The sequence below is a fragment of the Budorcas taxicolor genome, chromosome 17 (assembly GCF_023091745.1).
Source record: "Budorcas taxicolor isolate Tak-1 chromosome 17, Takin1.1, whole genome shotgun sequence".
Classification (NCBI taxonomy): Eukaryota; Metazoa; Chordata; class Mammalia; order Artiodactyla; family Bovidae; genus Budorcas; species Budorcas taxicolor.
In genome coordinates, this window is record NC_068926.1 from 17,752,781 (window position 1) to 17,773,923 (window position 21,143).

General features: G+C 36.6%; 1 protein-coding gene across 1 annotated transcript in view; it reads left to right on the forward strand.

The window, feature by feature from the left end:
- The window catches only part of CLGN (calmegin), a 43,191-nt gene that overhangs the window by 13,724 nt on the left and 8,324 nt on the right, over nt 1-21,143 (forward strand). The window contains exons 4-8 of the mRNA XM_052655051.1: nt 740-798; nt 4,170-4,311; nt 7,916-7,997; nt 9,540-9,732; nt 12,938-13,127. Coding sequence (XP_052511011.1) covers nt 740-798; nt 4,170-4,311; nt 7,916-7,997; nt 9,540-9,732; nt 12,938-13,127 — 666 coding nt within the window. The remainder of the gene's footprint in view (nt 1-739; nt 799-4,169; nt 4,312-7,915; nt 7,998-9,539; nt 9,733-12,937; nt 13,128-21,143) is intronic.

Here is a 21,143-nt window from a genome sequence, read left to right on the forward strand (position 1 = left end):
TCTGTCCGACTGTTTGTGACCCCATAGATTGTAGTCTACCAGACTCCTCCATCTGTGGAATTTCCTAGGCAGGAATACTGGAGTGGGTTGCCATTCCCTTCTTCAGGGGATTTTCCCAACCCAAGGATCAAACCTGCATCTCCGGCATTGCAGGCAGATTCTTTACCACTGAGCTACTAAGGAAGCTCACCTATGATCATACAACAAATAAACTGCAGATTCCAAATTTAATTTAACTCTAGTTTTGCAAGATAGTTGGGCTTCTCTGATAGCTCAGTTGGTAAAGAATCTGCCTGCAATGCAGGAGACCCCCAGATTGATTCTTGGGATGGGAAGAACCGCTGGAGAAGGGATAGGCTAACCACTCCAGTATTCTTGGGCTTCCCTTGCAGCTCAGCTGGTAGAGAATCTGCCTGCAGTGAGGGAGTCTTGGGTTCAGTCCCTGGGTTGGGAAGATCCCCTGGAGAAGGGAAAGGTTACCCACTCCAGGATTTTGGCCTGGAGAATTCCACGGATTATATGCTCCATAGGGTCACAAAGAGTTGGACATGACTGAGCAACTTTCGCTTTCTTTGCAAGGTAGCATATAGACATCCTTATTTAGCCTCTAAGCATTCATGTATCTTAGAGTGAAAAGGGACTACTGGATAATCTTTTGTTGTATCTCTGATACACATTGTATCTATAAATTGTTAGTCTTCTTTTAAATGATATATATTTCTTTCAATTTTATTTATAGGTGGGTATTATCAAAAGCAAAGAAAGATGATACAGATGCGGAGATTTCTATATATGATGGTACAGTATTATTTAAATATTCAACATAACAAGGATGACCGAGAGTGCATGAGCTTTTGAGATTATATTTCTGTTAAATATATAAATGGGGCCTCAGGATCCATCCTGCTTCACAATAAAATGTTCAGTCTTTTGTCTCCTTTCTAGTATTTCTGGAAGTCTGAGTAATCCATACTTAAGCCACCATCCAGGTTTCTAACTTTAAACGGTTGAATTTTCACTCCCCTGCACTTAGTCTCTTGCAGGGTTTCCCAGGCTGCTGCTGTTCTCCGTCTCATCTCAAGCGTAGGCCCACTTCAGTTAAGGTATAACTTGTGGCATGGACCTCCTAGAGGGTGCAAGACAGGGGACGTTTGTGAGAGCTACAGGCAATGTGGCTGCTCCTGGAGCCACCATCTCCAGGCCCATAACGTATCTCTGATAGGTTATCTTCAGGCTTACCCTTAGAAAGAAAAGTCCTATTAGCAAGGGTCATCTTTTCTGCCTTAGTAGGACTCTCCTGGAGTATGATGAGAGAATTTCTTCCTCGTGTTAGTCTAAGACCAGTCTCCTCAGTCATTAAATCATAAAGCAGGATCAGCCTCATTCAAGGTGATGGGTAGTGGGCATTTTCTCTATCACAGACTACCTAAGATCCATAAGGATGTGACCTCACATCAGATCCCAGTAGGAGTTACGTGAGAATAACAACAGAACAGATTAACAGCATGTGTAAGAGGTGAACTGTCTGCTTCCCTTTCCATAGTGTCTGTTTTAGTGTGAGATACAGATCCTGCCTGCGTGTCTTCCATGCTGTGTTCTCCATCCTGGTACATACACTTCTAAACTCCAGAAGGAGTTCTGCCATATGCACAGAACAAACAACACTGAGTTTAGTCATCTGAATTCGTTTAGAGAAGAGAATGACTGCCCTCAAAGAAGCAGTGTTTGCAGAGATAGAACTGTACTTAAAATAATACCCACAGAAATACATGCCATCAAACAGAATGCTTGACTTAAAACATCTATGTTTAGCTTACTTTACAGTTGTTTAGAACAACATTGGGTAGATGTATGCTGTATGTTTTTATTTTAGAAGTATCCACTGATGGAATTTTCCTAAAATTAGGTTATGGTCTATTTAGAAGTGAGTTTAAGTCTGGACAGAATGACTCTTAGTGCTTAAATGAGTTTTTCCCTCAGCTTAAAATTAGAACTCAAGCAAGCAAGCAAAAAATGAGCTTACTAACAACACCTAACTTTGGTCCATAGTCTTATTAAACATAATTATCCACAAGATAATTTTTTAGCATATTAGATTTGGTATGGTTGGTTGACTCAATTTCTTGAAAGCACCTTTGAAAAATACAAAGTCTCTTATTAAAGATTCAGGCCCCAAAAGTGGCATTTTGTATATAAATATTAGCAATGTCTTTTATATAGTGGTTAGTTGAAACCAATATCAATTTCTTTGCAGGAATATTTAGTATTTATAGTCATTAATAACCGGAGGAGGCGATGGCACTCCACTCCGGTACTCTTGCCTGGAAAATCCCATGGGCGGAGGAGCCTGGTGGGCTGCTGTCTATGGGGTCTCACAGAGTTGGACACGACTGAAGTGACTTAGCAGTAGCAGTAGCAGCAGTCATTAATTACAGATTCTGTCAAGTGCCCCTTGAGTAAAACCAGTTGTTAGATTTTCAGGAGCAATCTGTGAGAAACATTATGTGCTGGAGAACAGGATTTGCATTTGAGGGAGGCTTATTTAAATTGTCATATCAAGTTATTAATAAAAATATAGCTGTTTAAATAATCACCAGTTCTTTAAGTGACTAATTTTCAGGCTATCTTATAAAATTGTTTGAATTCTTTTCGAGATTTTACTTAAATCTGAGTTCACATTGCCTGGCCTTGAGTAAAGATTGGTTAATGAAAAGTTACTACTGATTTGAAGTTAGGAAAAACTTCGTGTCCTGGAGGAATAACCACCTTGCCACAGGTTTTCTAAAATTAAGTAGTACTTTTAGAGAGTATGTTTTCATGACTGATAAATGTATGCACGTAATTAATAAAGAAAGACAATGTAGTTTTAAGAATTCCTTTACTATCAAAATCCCTAAAGATATAGTTGTTACTTTTTAAAAGAAGGCCTTTGTGATTTGGTCAAGCCAAAGGTTAGTAGTGATAATACAGTTGCTCATCAGTGTGAGAAAAGAAAATGAATTCACCTTTTTAAGAAAAGTTTAGTATATCCAAATTGGGGGACAAAAAGGAAAACAAACCTGAAAAGTTGAAAAAATGAATTTTTGAAAGCCCAAAAAAGTGTGCACAATGATAGATCCCAAAACACCCGTCTCTGACTAGTGAGACTGTTCAGGTTCTTGTACTGTTGTTTTGCAGAAAGAAAAAAAATGTATATAAAATGCATTGGTAAATTCAGAAGTGCCCATTAATATTTCATGTTGGCACAATTCTGGAAAATAGCCAGTGTTCACTAAATTTTCTTGGAATAGGCAATACATCTAATTTTCAAAACTGGAACATTTTATACAAACTAATATAAATTAGTTATTTAGTGTTTTAAAAGGAGGAAAGTCCAGCCCACAACTTTGGGGCTACAGATGACCCATTCATCTTTGTATTGTATGCATCCCATGATATAATTGCAGGAGCTTCCTGATCTAAAATGGGGACAATTCCAGCCCAGAGAGGGCCTCACTCAGCTTTGCTCTGCTACAGCCTAGTGTTAATCGAGCTTATAGGACTTTCTTGGCCAAAAGTTCTGAGAACTGATTGGCTTAGCTCAGAAAGGGTAACCGCAGTTTGTGTTCTTTGGGCATACAATTTTTAAAGTAAAATGTAAATCACTACAATAACTTCTGCAAAGTAAGCAAAGTAGTTGATGACACCGTGAATTTCAAAATACATAGACTGAGGCAAACTCATTTTGTGTTAAAGAGGTATTTTGTCTCCTGTGTCATTTAAAAATAACTCATTTTAAAAATACAATGAGACCCTATGAGACAAAAATTCTGTTTCAATGATTACAGTCTTTCAGAGAAATCCAAACTAAGCCAGCTTTGGAGGTCCTTTAATTAAATGCTCTACTATCTGTTGTTTATTAGCGAGCTGGTCAAGAAGTTCATTCGGATTTTTCCATAAGAGGTTACAGAAATACCCGAATGTTTTTGGCCAACCCAGTAGTTCCCACAAATCTTAGGAGAAAAAAGAGGAGACATACGTACAAGTGCAGGCACTGGTTCCTGATTTAAAACGTGACTTTATTTTTCCAAAATCAGCCTTCACGGAAACATCTTATTGGTTACCATTTCTGATAATTTTTGAGTCAGTGTTTTTGGTTTTAGTTTAACTTGCTTGGTTTTGTATTTTAGGAAGATGGGAAATAGAAGAATTGAGAGAAAATCGGGTACCTGGTGATCGAGGACTGGTGTTGAAATCTAGAGCAAAGCATCATGCAATATCTGCTGTGTTAGCAAAACCCTTCATCTTTGCTGATAAACCTCTGGTAGTTCAGTAAGTGTTATTCTGTTTTGAATACTTTTTCTAACATTTATTTTAGTTTTGTATAGTTTTGCTTCTGAATATGGGTATAAAATGGGTATAAAGCTTCAGATTTCCCTTTCCCGTTTCATTTATTTAAATACACAATGTGTGTATATGCACAAACACCCTGAGGTTTTGAATGAAATGGAGATTTGTTGCAGAATTATATTAATATAACATTTGCTATATAATATGCAGTATTCTGCCAGCATAATCTATATAGTACATATTAAAATCATCATTTTTGTTTGAACTCTTTACTTCAAGTTGACTTGCTGTTGAGATATATTAACTTCAATATATTTTAAATAGAACTATAAATATTGCTGTTGAACCAGTGATAAGATTCAAAGGCAGCAAATTTGTTTTAAAGAGGAAATGCCCTTTTAAAGGTCTGTGTTCTCATAGAGTCTTCCTCTCCCCTCCCTCAAAATATGACATACACTAGTTTTGTGGTATTGCTTGCATGTGTAACTATCGCAAAATCAAGTATTAATTCCTCAAGCTTGTTTCACCTATACTGGTATAAATCCAAAATAGATCTGTACAAATACAGTTACAAAACAAATGAAGTTCATATTAAAAACAAAGAAAAGGAAATGCAGAAATGTTATTTTCTATTTTATATCAGAAGATTGGGCTGTCCAAAGTTAATTACAGCAGAAGAAGTATTACTAACTGTAAGCTTACTAACTGTAAATTGGTTTTAAACTTTTTGTTAGCATGTTAAATATATGCCTGTGTGGTATAACTAAAATGCCATTTTGTGTTTTTAAAATGTAAAACAATATGGCATTTGGTATAATTGGTTTAATTTTTTGGCTGTGATGCTTTGATTTAGTTGCATTGTTATTTCAAGAAATTTAAAATATCAAATGTCAGAAGAGTATACAACCATTTTAAACAAATGAAGACTATTACCACAGGTATTTACTGGGATTAATATTTGAGCTTGATATTATGGCATTATTCAGAGTTTTATATTTATTTCTTCTTGAAAATTTGAAAGTAATCTTATTCTGTTGAATTTAGGTGAATATAATATAATTTTCTATTTTAATCTTTTGTGTCTTAAATGAAAGGGTAAAGGAAAATAATACAAAATTTAATTTCTCCAGAGTAATATGAATCAAGTTTGATATTTTCAGAAAGTATAAATCACTGCTAGGCAAGTAAGTGAAAGATAGCTTACAAGATTGGAAGCAAAGGTAGTAAGTCTAAAAAATTATTAAAGCAATTGTGAACTGAAAAAAGAAAAGGAGAATCAAAAAGAATTGAGTAGTGGTCTTTGATATGCTTGAAAACAATTCAAAGAAGGATAGTGAGTGTTTGGTTTTCTTAATTTTGATAAAATTAAATAGTATAGATAAAATAAATTTTGTATTAACTATTATAAATACTATAAAAACTATACTATTTATAACTATTATAAATACTATAAATATACTATAAATATAAATATACTATAACTCATAAATATGAACTATTTAAGATATAACTTTAAAACTGCTTTTCCCAAATTATGTACTTATTAATATGCATTATGTGGTCATATAAGTTTTAGAAACTAAGAATATCTGAACCTTAAAGATAAGGAAGCATATTTGCCCATTAAAGATTTTGAGAGTTCTACATAAAAAAACCTATTCTTAATTTGAACATTGGGTTTCCCAAAAATATTTGACCACAGAAGTTTTTTCCACCCTAAACAATAATTACTATTTCATAGGACAGTTTAGAAAATGGCACCCTAAAGAGAAGAGGATTAACATATACTCGGCATTTGTCCTCATTTTTCCTGTGATTTAAGATTAGCAGCAAGCAGTCCATCCAGCTCTATGACTTACATTTCACTGATCCTCGAATTGTTTGTGAACTGTTTATACTAGGCACAAGTTAATGAAAATCTGGAAGTATGCAGCGTGTGAAATAGACATAGTGATCAAGTCTATGCATAAGAAGATAGAAAACTGTCTTAATATTTATAAAGACAATTTATACAATTGTTATCTCTAGTGCTTTTCACAGAACCCTCAGATGACCTATAATAAAGCTTTAACATTTTATTTTACTTAGAGTCACAAATATTTACCTTTAGTTCACATTATGCAGAATTTCTTTTACTTCATGCTCTTCAAAGACATGTTTCATGAAGGAAAAGCTTATTAGCTACTGCTAAAATAAAAATATTGATAAGGCCTTGAGGAAAACAAACTCCTTGATTTAAAACATGAAAAAGAACAAAACAAAACTTTTCTTCTGATCATAACAGAAGCTAACATTTTTGAGCATTTATTGACCCATCACTGTGCAGGACGACTTCTAGTCATCACAACAGTCCTTAGAGGTGTAGGTATGGGCAGTGTTCCCTCCTGGCAGGTGAGCAGATGGAGGCCAGAGCTCTAGTAATGTGTCTCGAGCCAGGGCCTACCAAAATCAAGAACAAAGTCTCAGGTCTTTCTGACTCCAGAGTGCTTGCCTGTAACCACTGTTGTAGAAATCTGGAGAAATAAAGCAGAATACAAAATAAGGAGGGGAGATCTCCATAAAGTCCAGCAACTCAGAGATTATCACTTAAAATTTGACTGTGTTTTCTCTTTTCTTTTCTATATAAAATGCATATTACTAATTGGGCTCAGACTGTCAAAGTTTTGCATGCTATTTTTACTTTGTCCCTGAAGTCTCTTTAGAAACATTTTAAACTATAATTTTTTTATTAAAATTATCACTATATCCTGTTACTGCTCTGGTTTTTTCATCTGCTTTTGCTTTAATTCATTAAACCAGTCATAACATTTTTGGTTTTCACTGTTTTTCACTTTTATGTCCATTTCCTCATTGACTTTTGTCACACATAATTCACCAATTTACTAAAAATCTCTTCTACATATTGTTCTGTAAGACTGTCTTTTGACTAAACAAGACAACAGAACTTTTGATGAGAATTACAGTGTTGTTAAATCCATGAGAAGACTGCCATGTCAGTTCACTTTTTTAGCTGTTACACTGTATTTCCTCTGCCTCCTGGCTGCTAAGATCTGAAATATTCCAAGTTTACAAAATCTCTCTGCTGGGGTTATTCAATTAAATGTACAACTTTTTAAACCTGGTTTAGGTGTAGCTGAACTAAAAGACAAATTAGTTACTGAACTGAATAGCTAAGGTCATTAGCAGTTTTCTAGAAACCTGTGCTATAACTGTGATCCCCGCAGCCTTTGTTTTTCACTTTATAAAGAGTATGTATAGTACGTACCTTATTTTAACTTGAGTTTCCTGCTAAAAGTTTTAATCAAAGTATCTTATTCTTAAACAGTTTTGATGAAAAAATTTATTTCAGCAAATTAGTTGGCTTTTCTATAGTTGTTTATGGTCATTCTATTTTCAGTATTTTAAGGATGTTCATGGAAAAGGCCTTTCTGCTTGTTCCTCACAGGTTCTGTGGATGTACTTTGTGTGAGCTTTCTGGTAATGTAAATGTTTGTATTTAAATGAATTGAGAGTAATACATTAGATTTTGAAGAGCACTTAGTAATTTTTATTTATCAGCAGTATGATTCTTTTTCCCTTCATTTAGATATGAAGTAAATTTTCAAGATGGTATTGATTGTGGAGGTGCATACATTAAACTCCTAGCAGACACTGATGGTTTGAATCTGGTATGATATTTTAATGTTTAAGAAAGCCTTATTAAAGTTAATAAGTATTTCTAAGGAGTAATTGACACAACTGAAATTTTTATTTTCATCTGAAGTCAAAAATAACTTTGAAAATTTTTATCCAAGATGAATTTATATAGCTTTTCCATGTGCCTTCAAGTTTCATACACAGCCGTGTTACTTGATGGCATCAGTTTTATAATCTTTAGCAAGTGAAAAAGGTTGCCAAGTCTATAAAATAAAATATAACCTGGTCCTTATAAATGTCACCGAGAGATCAACTTACAGTTATTTTCTTTACAAAGTAATAATCATAAGTTTGTTAGGAGAAGTAAGATAATGGAGCAAAGCTGTAAAACAAAATGGCCAAAGAATCAAATTAAAAAGGCAGGTCAGCTCAGGAGTTACAGTCTGCAAAAATTTACTAACTTAAAAATGTTAAGTTCATAATGAAGCAGGTTATATTAGAACCATTTGAAGTTTGGAGACATTTCTTATAGCATCCTCCCACAGGAGGCTGTGTCAGAATTTCTGCATATAACAAATATAAAATGAATGAGACGTTAATGAGATATTTGTCAGAACTCCTGGATATGAAACATTAAAGGTTTCATTTTCTTAGATAAGGTCAAGGAGGAGCCATTTGTAGTTTATGGTGCAATTCTTAGGTGTTGTGAGGTAACAATCACCTGAAGGTACCGTGGCAATAATAAAGTCAAATGCCAAGTATTTTTCTAAACACTTCATCTGGTTAACTCAGTTAATCCTTAGAGAAGCCTTATAAGGTACGTACTATTATTATCCCCATCAGAGGTGATGGAATAGAACTACGGGGAGGTTGGAAGGTTTGCTCAGGGCCACACACAGCTGGTTTAAAGGCAACAGTAGGATCTGAACCTCAGTATCTGATGCCAGATCCCATGCTCTTAACCAGTAGGCCATGCCAAATGAATCCATGGGATTTTCCAGGCAGGTATACTGGAGTGGGTTGCCGTTTCCTTCTCCAGGGAATCCTGCCAACCCAAGGATTGAGCTCAGGTCTCCCGCATTGCAAGCAGACTCTTTACCGTCTGAGCCACTAGGGATCCTGAAGAGAGATGACTAGTGGGAAAATGGGGAGCAAGTCACTGTGTCTGTTCTTCACTTTGTGCTTAATTAAAGGGCCCCACTTTCTGGTGTCTTACTGAATAGTAGTAGTGCCTAAGTAAGCACTGTAGTCTTCAGTCACAGTACGTTTTTCTCTATGTGTAATTTTCTTAATAAGATATTAATACAGATCTATATAGAGTGATTAAAGCCTATTATGTTGTTAAAGTGGTTCCAGCTTCTGGAAGTAGTGTGTGCATTTTAAGAAAAAAAAAAAATCTGTTTTGAAATAAAACTTGTCATTTTTCCACATCCTTTATTGTCACTGTGTCAACTCACTCTTTGGTAAATTAGCATTTAATACATTTTTGTGAACTCTACCCAATGGGGTAGAATAGAGAAATTCATTAAGTATTTCAATTCTGGACTAATCCTAATACTCATCTCCCTTTGAAGGAAAATTTCTATGATAAAACATCCTATACCATTATGTTTGGACCAGATAAATGTGGAGAAGATTATAAACTTCATTTTATCTTCAGACATAAACATCCCAAAACTGGAGTTTTTGAAGAAAAGCATGCCAAACCTCCAGATGTAGACCTTAAAAGGTTCTTTACAGACAGGAAGACTCATCTTTATACCCTTGGTATATCCTTTTAATTCATTCATTAATTTAAAAGTGTTTGTTTGCTGACTACCAGTATTTTCACGGCAAGTGCTTTGGGAGAAGCAAGCAAGGTACTTCTGTTAAGGATTTATCTTTTTAGGAAAATCAGACACACGTACTTACAGCACAGGCAGAAAGGAAAGCGCCATGTGAGACACAGTTAAGAGCTCAAAGGCAATCCTGCTTTCAGTTAAGAAGCTTCGCGAAAACCTGGGCAAGGTGATTCCATCTGACCTAATCTTAAGTTTAGGTATACCATGTGGAACATAGGAGAGGGAAGGGATATTTAGGTACCCTGGCATTAGCAAGGCTGACAGAATAGAAAACCGGAAAATAAGGTTAAAGAGGGAGAAACCCTTAACATTAGACTTCATTCCGTAGGCAGTTGTCATTGTTAGGTCCTGCCTGGTGGTAGTTAAAGGGAAAGCATTCAGCAACCATCTGCTAACATACTTAGCTTTATTTTTGCAGCTGGGAGTTTGAGTATACATTGACTGGGAGGAACATTATACAGGATTGTTTCTCCTCTTTCCAGGTACATATGGTTATGTACTATGATTACTAAAAATCCGAGCATGTCAGGACCTAACAGGAGAACTCCATCCAAGACTAACATGTATCAACTTTCTTCCTCAACACTGCAGTTACAGAAACATTCCTTTTTGTCTGCCAAGGCAGAGACCAATTTTATTTTTAATGTTAATATCAAAGACCTTTCTCTGAAATTGGAAAATAGTACTGGACATTTGGGGGAACGTAAGGTAAACTGTCAAAACATAGAAATAATGAGAAATTATAACTAGAACAGAAAAAAAAAAGAATTTTAATTAGACCTTGTATAAACCCAGTAAAAACCAATATGATAGTATATATTTCAGAGGACACAATTCCACTTTCAGGAATTTATCCAAAGAAAATAATCCAGAAGGAAGAAAATGACCTGTGTGTAAAAATATACTGTAAATTGGAAGCAGCTCAAATGTTGCAGTAGTGGTTTTCTTTCTGTGCAGTACAATACAAAAAGATAACTATGAAAATGTTCAGCTTATAATATCAAAATGGGGAAGGAAAGAAAAGTTGGAGGCACATTCTGGTGGCCACTAGACAAATTATGCAAACAAAACCAAAAGCTTAGAAAAGTCTTAACTTTTATTAATCACCTGATAGGCACCATGCTCTGTGCTAGGCACTTTGTTTAGAACAGTCATGTGAGGTGAGCAGTTTTTATTTTGCCTTAATTTAAGTAACTTGCCCTAGGAAATAAAAGTAATTGGTAGAGCTGGAATTAAAATTCAAGGAAATTCTTAAACATTTGTTTTTCTTACTTTGATACACAAAAACTTTGTTGTGCTAGGGTTATCCACTTTTAAAGGACTTTTTTCCTTTAAAAATGTCTGTATTATATTTTCATAACATTATTCTGTAGTTGTTCTAAGAACCTTACAGACTCCCTTAAAAAGAGTTTATAATCCGGTGCCTTTTGTGGTGAATTCATTTAGAATATTTAAAGCCGTTTTCTAAACGGAAAGTTTTTTGGCTAAAGATTTTTGACCAAGATGTCAAAGTGATGTAATTGTGATGTGCTTTTTTGGAGTTACTGTAATTTTAAAATACTTCAGTTGCAAAATTGAGTCAGAAAATACTCTTTTAGGGGTTTTTCTTGAGAAATGCCTTTTTTGAATTAGAAAGAGTCTAGTACATTTTTGCCAGAGAAGGTGATGGCACCCCACTCCAGTGTTCTTGCCTGGAGAATCCCAGAGACAGAGGAGCATAGTGGGCTGCCGTCTATGGGGTCGCAAAAGTCGGACATGACTGAAGCGACTTAGTAGCAGCAGCAGCAGTACATTTTTGCATTTAAGATCTTATTATTGTTAGTTGTGCTTCGGTCTTGACATTTTTCCTTTGTGTAGTAATACAGTGTTATAGTCTCGGCTGTAATAGAAAATGGTGGAGAAAAAAGAGAAGGGAGGAGACACTAACTCTTCATTTGCATTATTTGAATTTGTATGTAAATTGCAATATTTGATTTTGATATAAACAATTTGGCATTGTTGTGACTGAAAACCTCTGGAGATTACTTCAGTAATGTTTTTTTCAGAAAGTGGTTGTCACATAGCTAGTTAAGTCAAGATCATCCTGACTTATTGGCAGCTGCTACTTCCTTAACTGGGCTTCCCAGGTTGCTCAGTTGGTAAAGAATCAGCCTGCAATGCAGGAGGCCCAGGTTCTATCCCTGGGTGGGGAAGATCCCTTGGAGAAGGAAGAGGCTTCCTGCTCCAGAGAGAATCAGACACGACTTAGCAGCTAAACCACCACTACCACCACCACTTCCGTAACTTACTTTACTAAAAGCAAATGTTAAGCTATTACTTTTTAATCTACCATTCTTTCCAAAGATAAAAATTGTACTCAGTGACTCCCCACCCCGTGTTTATAGAAGGGAGAGAGAGCTTTTCTTTTGTTTTTATAATCACGGGAGGCGTCGTGAAACTTTTGATGTGGAAACTTTTAAAGAGCTAAAGTTGACCTCGAAACAGCATACCAAAGCATGAGCTTGAGTGTTTTCAATTGTCCTTAAAATATTTTACACTACAATGTAGGAGTCAATGAATTTGAAGTGCTGATGAGTTTTATAGATTTCTAGATCATAGGAATGTGTGAATGTTAAATTCCTGATTTTGGTGTCTAGGTTAGGGTTATATAGAAGGATGTCCTTGTTTATAGGAAATGTGCATTAAAACATTCAGGGATGATATAGATGAGGTCAGTAACTTACTCTCAAGTAATTCAAGAAAAAGTGAAGTTCTTTATATATACTTGCAACTTTTAAAGTTTGAGGTCGTTTCAAAAAATTATTTTAAAATAGTGAAGATTGGGTTGTATTCTGTAACTATAAAAGACTAACGCTGAATGGTTATGTGAGTCCTAAATTGAGTTAGCAATTGGGTATTTTTTTTTTTATTTGAGAAGTAATGGAGCATTTTATTAAAATTTTATGTTTGGTTTTAGAAAACATTATAGTTAGTGATTTTTGCATATTTTGATTTAATACATTGCTAATTCCTCTATTCTGGTTGAGAGAAAATTTTACCCATGAAGTTTAGGGTAGTTTTTTTTATTTAGAAGATTATCTTTAACATGTCTATCAATATGATAAGTGTAATATGTTTAAATTGGTCCTTAGTGATGAATCCAGATGACACTTTTGAAGTATTAATTGATCAGATAGTTGTAAACAAAGGAAGCCTACTAGAGGATGTGGTTCCTCCTATCAATCCTCCCAAAGAAATTGAAGATCCCAGTGATAAAAAACCTGATGATTGGGATGAAAGAGCAAAAATCCCTGATGCTTCTGCTGTCAAACCAGAAGATTGGTAAGCAAAGAATTCAGTAGCAAAGCATTGTTTGGCACAAAGTAATAAAATGTAACGTATAAGTGAAGTTTACAACTAATGAAACATATTCTTTTAAACATCAGAAATACTTTGACTTTTAGGAGAAATACTTCCTGAAATGGATTTTGCACTTCCTACCTTTTAATTATCTTAATTTTCATTTTAATTAATTTTGTTCCCTTTTCCCACATATATATATATATATAATGTATACTTCCAATCTGTATATTTTATTTTGTATTCTTCAGTGCTGTGGGGAAAAAATACCACGAGTCTCAAGCACCAGTGCTTTAACTTCTATTTCCGGTTTGATCTTTCCTATATATGTGTGTGCATATTTTACATAGTTGTGGTCGTTGCAGTTAATGATTAGTTGGCTTTAAATAGCCATATCCTCAGCATCTTATAAAACTATATGGGATGCACTCATCTTCCCAGGAGACACTAGTTACATTACATTACATTAAATAATCTGCTTGCGAAGGCAAAAGACGCAAGAGACAGAAATTCAACCCCTGAAGATCCCCTGGAGAAGGAAATGGCAGCCCACTCCAGTCTTCTTGTCTGGGAAATCCCATGGACAGAGGGGCCTGGTGGGCTGCAGTCCGTGTAGCTGGAGAAGAGTCAGACGTGGTGAGCACACGTGCAGCAGCAACAGGATGCGAACGTTGCCTTCCACTCCGGGCTTGTCGTAGTTCTTTTAGTAGAGAGCAGAAGTTTTAAATTTTTATGAAGTCCGGTTTGTCAATATTTGTCTTTGAAAATTCATGGTTTTTGCATCTTCCTAAGATACTATGCCTAAACGTGACAAAGACTTTTTGTTTTCTAGACAAATAATTTTGACTAAAACTCTGTTCGAAGTTTGTTATTACCCGTAGTGTGAGATATAAATCGAGATTAATTTTCAAAAATATGGATGTCTAATTGTTCTACTCTGAGCATCCATTTAATGTCCATACTGATATCCCCTCTTTCTTTTCTGTATCAAGTTTCTTTGTGATGCATTTAGCTACAGGTTTATCAATTTTATTGAGCTGTTTGGAGGACGGGCTTTTGTTTTAGTTTTTGTTGGCCTTTTTTCTATTCTTCTTACTTTGGACTTAATTTGCTTCCCTTTTCTGCTTTTTTAAGGTAGAAAATAATTTCTGATAGAAGCAGCTATAAATTTTCTCTCAGCACTGCTTTAACTATGTTCCACAAATGTCTACTATTTCTGAGAACATTCATTCATACTGTTTTATAATTTCCCTAGTGATTTCTTCTTTGATTCACATGTTTTTTTAAGTGTTACTTTGTTGTCAATTATTTATGGATTTTCCAGATACGATTTTCACTTTAACTCCCAATATAATTCTATTGTTGTCAGAAAACATTTACAAATGTCACTTACATCAGGTTGGTTGATAGTGTTGTTCTAAAGCCTTTATATTCCTAATGGTTTTCAGCCTGTTCTCTTATTGGGAAGAGAAAATAAGTCTTCAACTATGATTGTAAGTAAGTAAAGTCACTCAGTCGTGTCCGACTCTTTGTGACCCCGTGGACTGCAGCCCACCAGGCTCCTCAGTCCAAGGGATTCTCCAGGCAAGAATACTGGAGTGGGTTGCCATTTCCTTCTCCAGGGGATCTTCCCGACCCAGGGATCGAACCCGGGTCTCCCGCATTGGGGGCAGACGCTTTAACCTCTGTAGATTTGTCTTTATCTCCTTTGAGTTCTATTTGTTTTGCTTTGTGTAATTTGAAGGTCTAGATCACTAGATCAGTTCACAGTGTTTCATGACCTCTTGAGGAACTGACCTTTTTATTATTATGAAATGTTCTTTATAAAGTCATAATACTCTCTGTCTTGGAATCTACTTGGTCTGATGCTAGATCAGCACTCCCATTTCTTTTAATCATAGTTCCACTGAATATTATTTTCCATTATTTATCTGTAACCTGTATGTTGTTGTTATTCAGTTGCTAAGTTGTATCTGACTCTTTGTGACCCCATGGACTGTGGCATGCCAGACTTCTGGATCCTTCACTATCCCCCGGAGTTTGCTCAAACTCACGTCCATTGAGTCAGTAATGCCATCCGGCCATCTCATCCTCTGACACCCCCTTCTCCTCCTGCCTTTCCGTCTTTCCCAACATCAGGGTCTTTTCCAGTGAGTCGGCTCTTCACATCAGGTGGCCAAAATATTGGAGCTTCAGCATCAGTCCTTCCAATGATGTTCAGGGTTGATTTCCTTTAGAATGGACGGGTTTGATCTCCTTGCTATTCAAGGGACTCTGAACTGTCTTCTCCAACACCACAGTTCAAAAGCATCAGTTCTTTGGCACTCAGCTTTCTTTATGGTTCAGCTCTCACATCCACACATGACTACTAGAAAAACCATAGCTTTGACTATGTAGGCAAAGTCATGTCTCTGCTTTCTAATATGCTGTCTAGGTTGGTCATGGCTTTTCTTCCAAGGAGCAAGCATCTTTTAATGTCATGGCTGCAGTCCCTGTCCACGGTGATTTCAGAACCCAAGAAAAGAAAACCTGCCCCTGTTTCCACTTTTTCCCCACCTATTTGCCATGAAGTGATGGGACTGGATGCCTTGATCTTAGTTTTTTGAATGTTGAGTTTCAAGCCAGCTTTTTCACTTTCCTCTTTTACCCTCATCAAGAGGCTCTTTAGTTCTTCTTCGCTTTCTGCCATTAGAGTGGTGTCATCTGCATGTCTTAGGTTGCTGTTATTTCTCCTGTAATCTTGATTCCAGCTTGTGATTATTCCAGTACGGCATTTCACATGATGTATTCTGCGTATCAGTTAAATAAGCAGGGTGACAATATACAGCCTTTGATGTACTCTTTTCCCAACTTTGAACCACTCCATTGTTCCATGTCCAGTTCTACTTCTTGACCTGCAAAGAGGTTTCTCAGGAGGCAGGTAAAGTGGTCTGGTATTCCTATCTCTTTCAGAATTTTCCACAGTTTGTTGTGATCCACACAGTCAAAGGCTTTAGCATAGTCACTGAAGTGGAAGTAGAAGGTTTTCTGGAGCTCCCTTGCTCTTTCTATGGTCCAGTGGATGCTGGCAGTTTGATTTCTGGTTCCTTTGCTTTTTCTAAATCCAGTTTGTACATCTGGAAGTTTTCAATTCATGTATTGTATAGCCTACCTTGAAGGATTTTGAGCGTTACCTGTATATGCCTTTATTTTTCACATGATTTTCTTGTAGTCAACTGTATTCGGGTCTTGCCTTTTCGTTGGAATGTTTTAAATCATCTACATTTAATGCACTTATTGATAGTTAGATATAAACCTGCTGTCTTGCTGTTTGTTTTCTCTTTGTCCCATATAGTTTGTGGCTTTTTATAAAATTTTTTCCTGACTATCTTTGGATTGAGTTACTTTTTTGAGCCTTCTGTTTTTTCTTTCTGTTGGCCTTTTGGCTTTTCCTCTGTAGTCTGTTGTTTTACTGGTTGCTCTAGGTTTTGCAGTGTACGTCTTAAACGTATTTCAGTCTCAGTTCAGTTCAGTCACTCAGTCGTGTCCGACTCTTTGCGACCCCATGAACCTCAGCACGCCAGGCCTCCCTGTCCATCACCAACTCCCAGAGTCCACCCAAACCCATGTCCATCGAGTTGGTGATGCCATCCAACCATCTCATCCTCTGTCATCTCCTTCTCCTGCCCCCAATCTTTCCCAGCATCACGGTCTTTTCCAATGAGTCAGCTCTTCACATCAGGTGGTCAAAGTATTGGAGATCTCCAGTAGCATATTGGGCACTTACTGACCTGGGGAGTACCTCTTTCAGTATCCTCTCATTTTGCCTTTTCATACTGTTCTTGGGGTTCTCAAGGCAAGAATACTGAAGTGGTTTGCCATTCCCTTCTCCAGGGGATGACCTTCTGTCAGACCTCTCCACCATGACCTGCCAATTTTGGGTGGCCCCACACGGCATGGCTTAGTGTCATTGAGTTAGACAAGGCTGTGGTCCATGTGATGAGATTGGCTAGGTGTCTGTGATTGTGGTTTCAGTCTGTCTGCCCTCTGATGCCCTCTCTCAGCGCCTACCGTCTTACTTGGGTTTCTCTTACCTTGGACGTGGGGTATCTCGTCATGGCTGCTCGAGCAAAACGCAGCCGCTGCTCCTACCTTGGACGCGGGTGCCCTGCCGAGAGTAGCTACCCCGTGTCCAAGGATGGGCAGCGGCCAGGAGGAGCTACCCCAAGTCAGTCTACTCTCAGATAATATTATACTGCTCATGGGTAACACTTGGCCATTGTTTCTCTAAATATTTATATATGGCTCCCCATCTCTTTTGGAGAGATGCCACTTAAAAATGTGTTAGACTGCTTTACATTTGATAAACAAGTCACTGAGGATCTATTCATTTTTTTAAACCAGTTTTTCTCTGTGTACCTCATTGTGGAAAGTGTCTATTCCTGTTCAAGTTCTTGTTTGTAACCATTGAGGTTACTGCCTGCTGAAAGCATAGAATGTTGCTCCTGGAAAACCAGTGTTACCTTGTTAAACTCTTGTACATAAAGAAGGATATTGGTTAGCAATGAAAATGTCTTTGCCTTCAGGGAAATAGTATAAGAGGGAAGTAACTTGTGCAAGATAGGAAGAACAGTACCTTTAAAAAAATTAGTCGCTTACCAGTGTATCACTTCCATGAATTCATGGTGTCAGAAAAGAGAGGACTATATTCATCTGTGTATACTTTCTAACTGCTTTATATTTGTCTGCCTATAAAGAGTAAGGATGGGACATAGGTTTGCCCTTAAAGAGAAAAACTGTATATACCAATCTCATTATGATGGGTGAAATCTGTGAGAGTTTCTTTTATAAAGTACTAAAAGAGCCTTAAATTTTAAACTCAGGTTACTCCAAGCCCTAAGAGACCTTCAGATAATATTGATATCAGGAAAGTACAAGTCTTTACATGTATACAGTTGATTATTTCAGTTTTGTTATTCAGTCTTCACATATATAAATTATTTCAGTTTGTTATTCAAGTTTTGTTTGGAAAAGCATAATGTAAATTCTAGATAAAATTCCTGCTTTTCTGAAAAGACGAAAATTATATTAGTAATTCTATTCTGTACTTACTGTGACTATGTTTATATACTTTGGAGCTTACTTTCTAAATGTTATTTTTTAAATGAAAATATAAAAATTACCAGGATATGGGGAGTTTAAAAAAATAATATTGGAGTAGGGAAGACCTTTCCAAATATAGCATAAAATTGAAGAATCATAAAGGAAAATATTAATAAATTTCAGCTACATGAAAATAAATTATTTTTCTATGACAAAAATCCCCACCATAAACTATATAAAAATACACAAGAAACTGGAAAAAATTTTAATTCCTATAATTGACAACTAATTGCTTACTAATTTCTAATATATTCCAGGATATTAATTGTAGCATTATTTGTTGTAGTAAGTTTTGGGAAACACTAAATATCCTAGAGAATAGATAAATTATTATTTATTCACAAAGGAGAAAACTATGAAACTGTTAAGAATAAAGCAGATATATATTTATATAAAATAGAGCTCCTAGAACAGTCTTGACATGTTGTAGTCTTTCTGTATATGTTTGTTGATGAATGGTTTCTTTTTAATTTTAATAATATATTTTATTTAACTCAATAGAGCCAAAATATTATTATTTCAACAAATAATATAAAAAGATGAATGAGTTTTTAAATGTACTAAAACAAGGTCTAACATACTCTGTAGTTCAGTTCAGTTGCTCAGTCGTGTCTAACCCTTTGTGACCCCATGGACTGCAGCACACCAGGCCTCCCTGTCCATCACCAACCCCCGGAGTTTACCCAAACTCACGTCCATTGAGTCAGTGATGCCATCCAACCATCTCATCTTCTGTCGTCTCCTTCTTCTCCCACCTTCAATCTTTCCCAGCATCAGGGTCTTTTTAACTGAGTCAGCTCTTTGCATCAGGTGGCCAAAGTATTGGAGTTTCAGCTTCAGCATCAGTCCTTCCAATGAACACTAAGCACTGATCTCCTTTAGGATGGACTGGTTGGATCTCCTTGCAGTCCAAAGGACTCTCAAGAGACTTTTCCAACACCACAGTTCAAAACCATCAATTCTTCGGTGCTCAGCATTCTTTATAGTCCAACTTTCACATGCATACATGACTACCTTACATGACTCTTTTCTCTCCTTGCTATTCTTTGGAACTCTGCATTCAGATAGGTATATCTTTCCTTTTCTCCTTTGCTTTTTGCTTCTCTTCTATTCACTGCTATTTGTAAGGCCTCCTCAGACAGCTGTTTTGCTTTTTTTGCATTTCTTTTTCTTGGGGATGGTCTTGATCCTTGCCTCCTGTACAATGTCAGGAAACTTCACCGATCAGGCACTCTGTCTATCAGATCTGGTCCCTTAAATCTATTTCTCACTTCTACTGTATAATCGTAAGGGATTTGATTTGGGTCATACCTGAATGGTCTAGTGGTTTTCCCTACTTTCTTCAGTTTAAATCTGAATTTGGCAATAAGGAGTTCATGATCAGAGCCATGGTCAGCTCCCAGTCTTTTTTTTGCTGACTGTAGAGAGCTTCTCCATCTTTGGCTGCAAAGAATATAATCAGTCTGATTTCCGTGTTGACCATCTGGTGATGTCCATGTGTAGAGTCTTCTCTTGTGTTGTTGGAAGAGGGTGTTTGCTATGACCAGTGCGTTCTCTTGGCAAAGTGTTGGCCTTTGCCCTGCTTCATTCTGTCCTCCAAGGCCAAATGTGCCTGTTACTCCAGGTGTTTCTTGACTTCGTACTTTTGCATTCCAGTCCCCTATAATGATAAGGACGTCTTTTTGGGTGTTAGTTCTAAGAGGTCTTGTAGGTCTTCATAGAACCATTCAACTTCAGCTTCTTCAGTTACCTGTCAGGGCATAGACTTGGATTACTGTGGTACTGAATGGTTTGCCTTAGAAACGAACACAGATCATTCTGTCGTTTTTGAGATTGTATCCAAGTACTGCATTTCGGACTCTTTTGTTGACTATGATGGCTACTCCATTTCTTCTAAAGGATTCTTGCCCACAGTAGTAGATATAATGGTCATCTGAGTTAAATTCACTCATTCCAGTCCATTTTAGTTTACTGATTCCTAAAATGTCAACGTTCACTCTTGCCACCACGGTTAAAATGCATCAATTCTTTGGTGCTCAGCTTTCTTCACAGTCCAACCCTCACATGCCTACATGACTACTGGAAAAACCATAGCCTTGACTAGATGGACCTTTGTTGGCAAAGTAATGTCTCTACTTTTTAATAGGCTGTCTCTGTTGGCCATAGCTTTCCTTCCAAGGAGTAAGTGTCTTTTTATTTCATGGCTGCAGTCACCATCTGCAGTGATTTTGGAGCCCAAAAATAAAGTCTGCCACTGTTTCCACTGTTTCTCCATCTATTTTCCATGAAGTGATAGGACCAGATGCCATGATCTTAGTTTTCTGAATGTTGAGCTTTAAGCCAACTTTGTCACTCTCCTCTTTCACTTTCATCAAGAGGCTTTTTAGTTCCTCTTCACTTTCTGCCATAAGGGTGGTGTCATCTACATATCTGAGGTTATTGATATTTCTCCCAGCAATCTTGATTCCAGCTTGTGCTTCTTCCAGCCCAGCGTTTCTCATGATGTACTCTGCATATAAGTTAAATAAGCACGGTGACAATATACAGCCTTGACGTACTCCTTTTCCTATTTGGAACCAGTCTGTTGTTCCATATCCAGTTCTAACTCTTGCTTCCTGACCTGCATACAGATTTCTCAAGAGGCAGGTCAGGTGGTCTGGTATTGCCATCTCTTTAAGAATTTTCCACAGTTTATTGTGATCCACACAGTCAAAGGCTTTGGCATAGTCAGTAAAGAGAAATAAATGTTTTTTCTGAAACTCTTGCTTTTTTGATGATCCAGCAGATGTTGGCAATTTGATCTCTGGTTCCTCTGCCTTTTCTAAAACCAGCTTGAACATCTGGAAGTCCACAGTT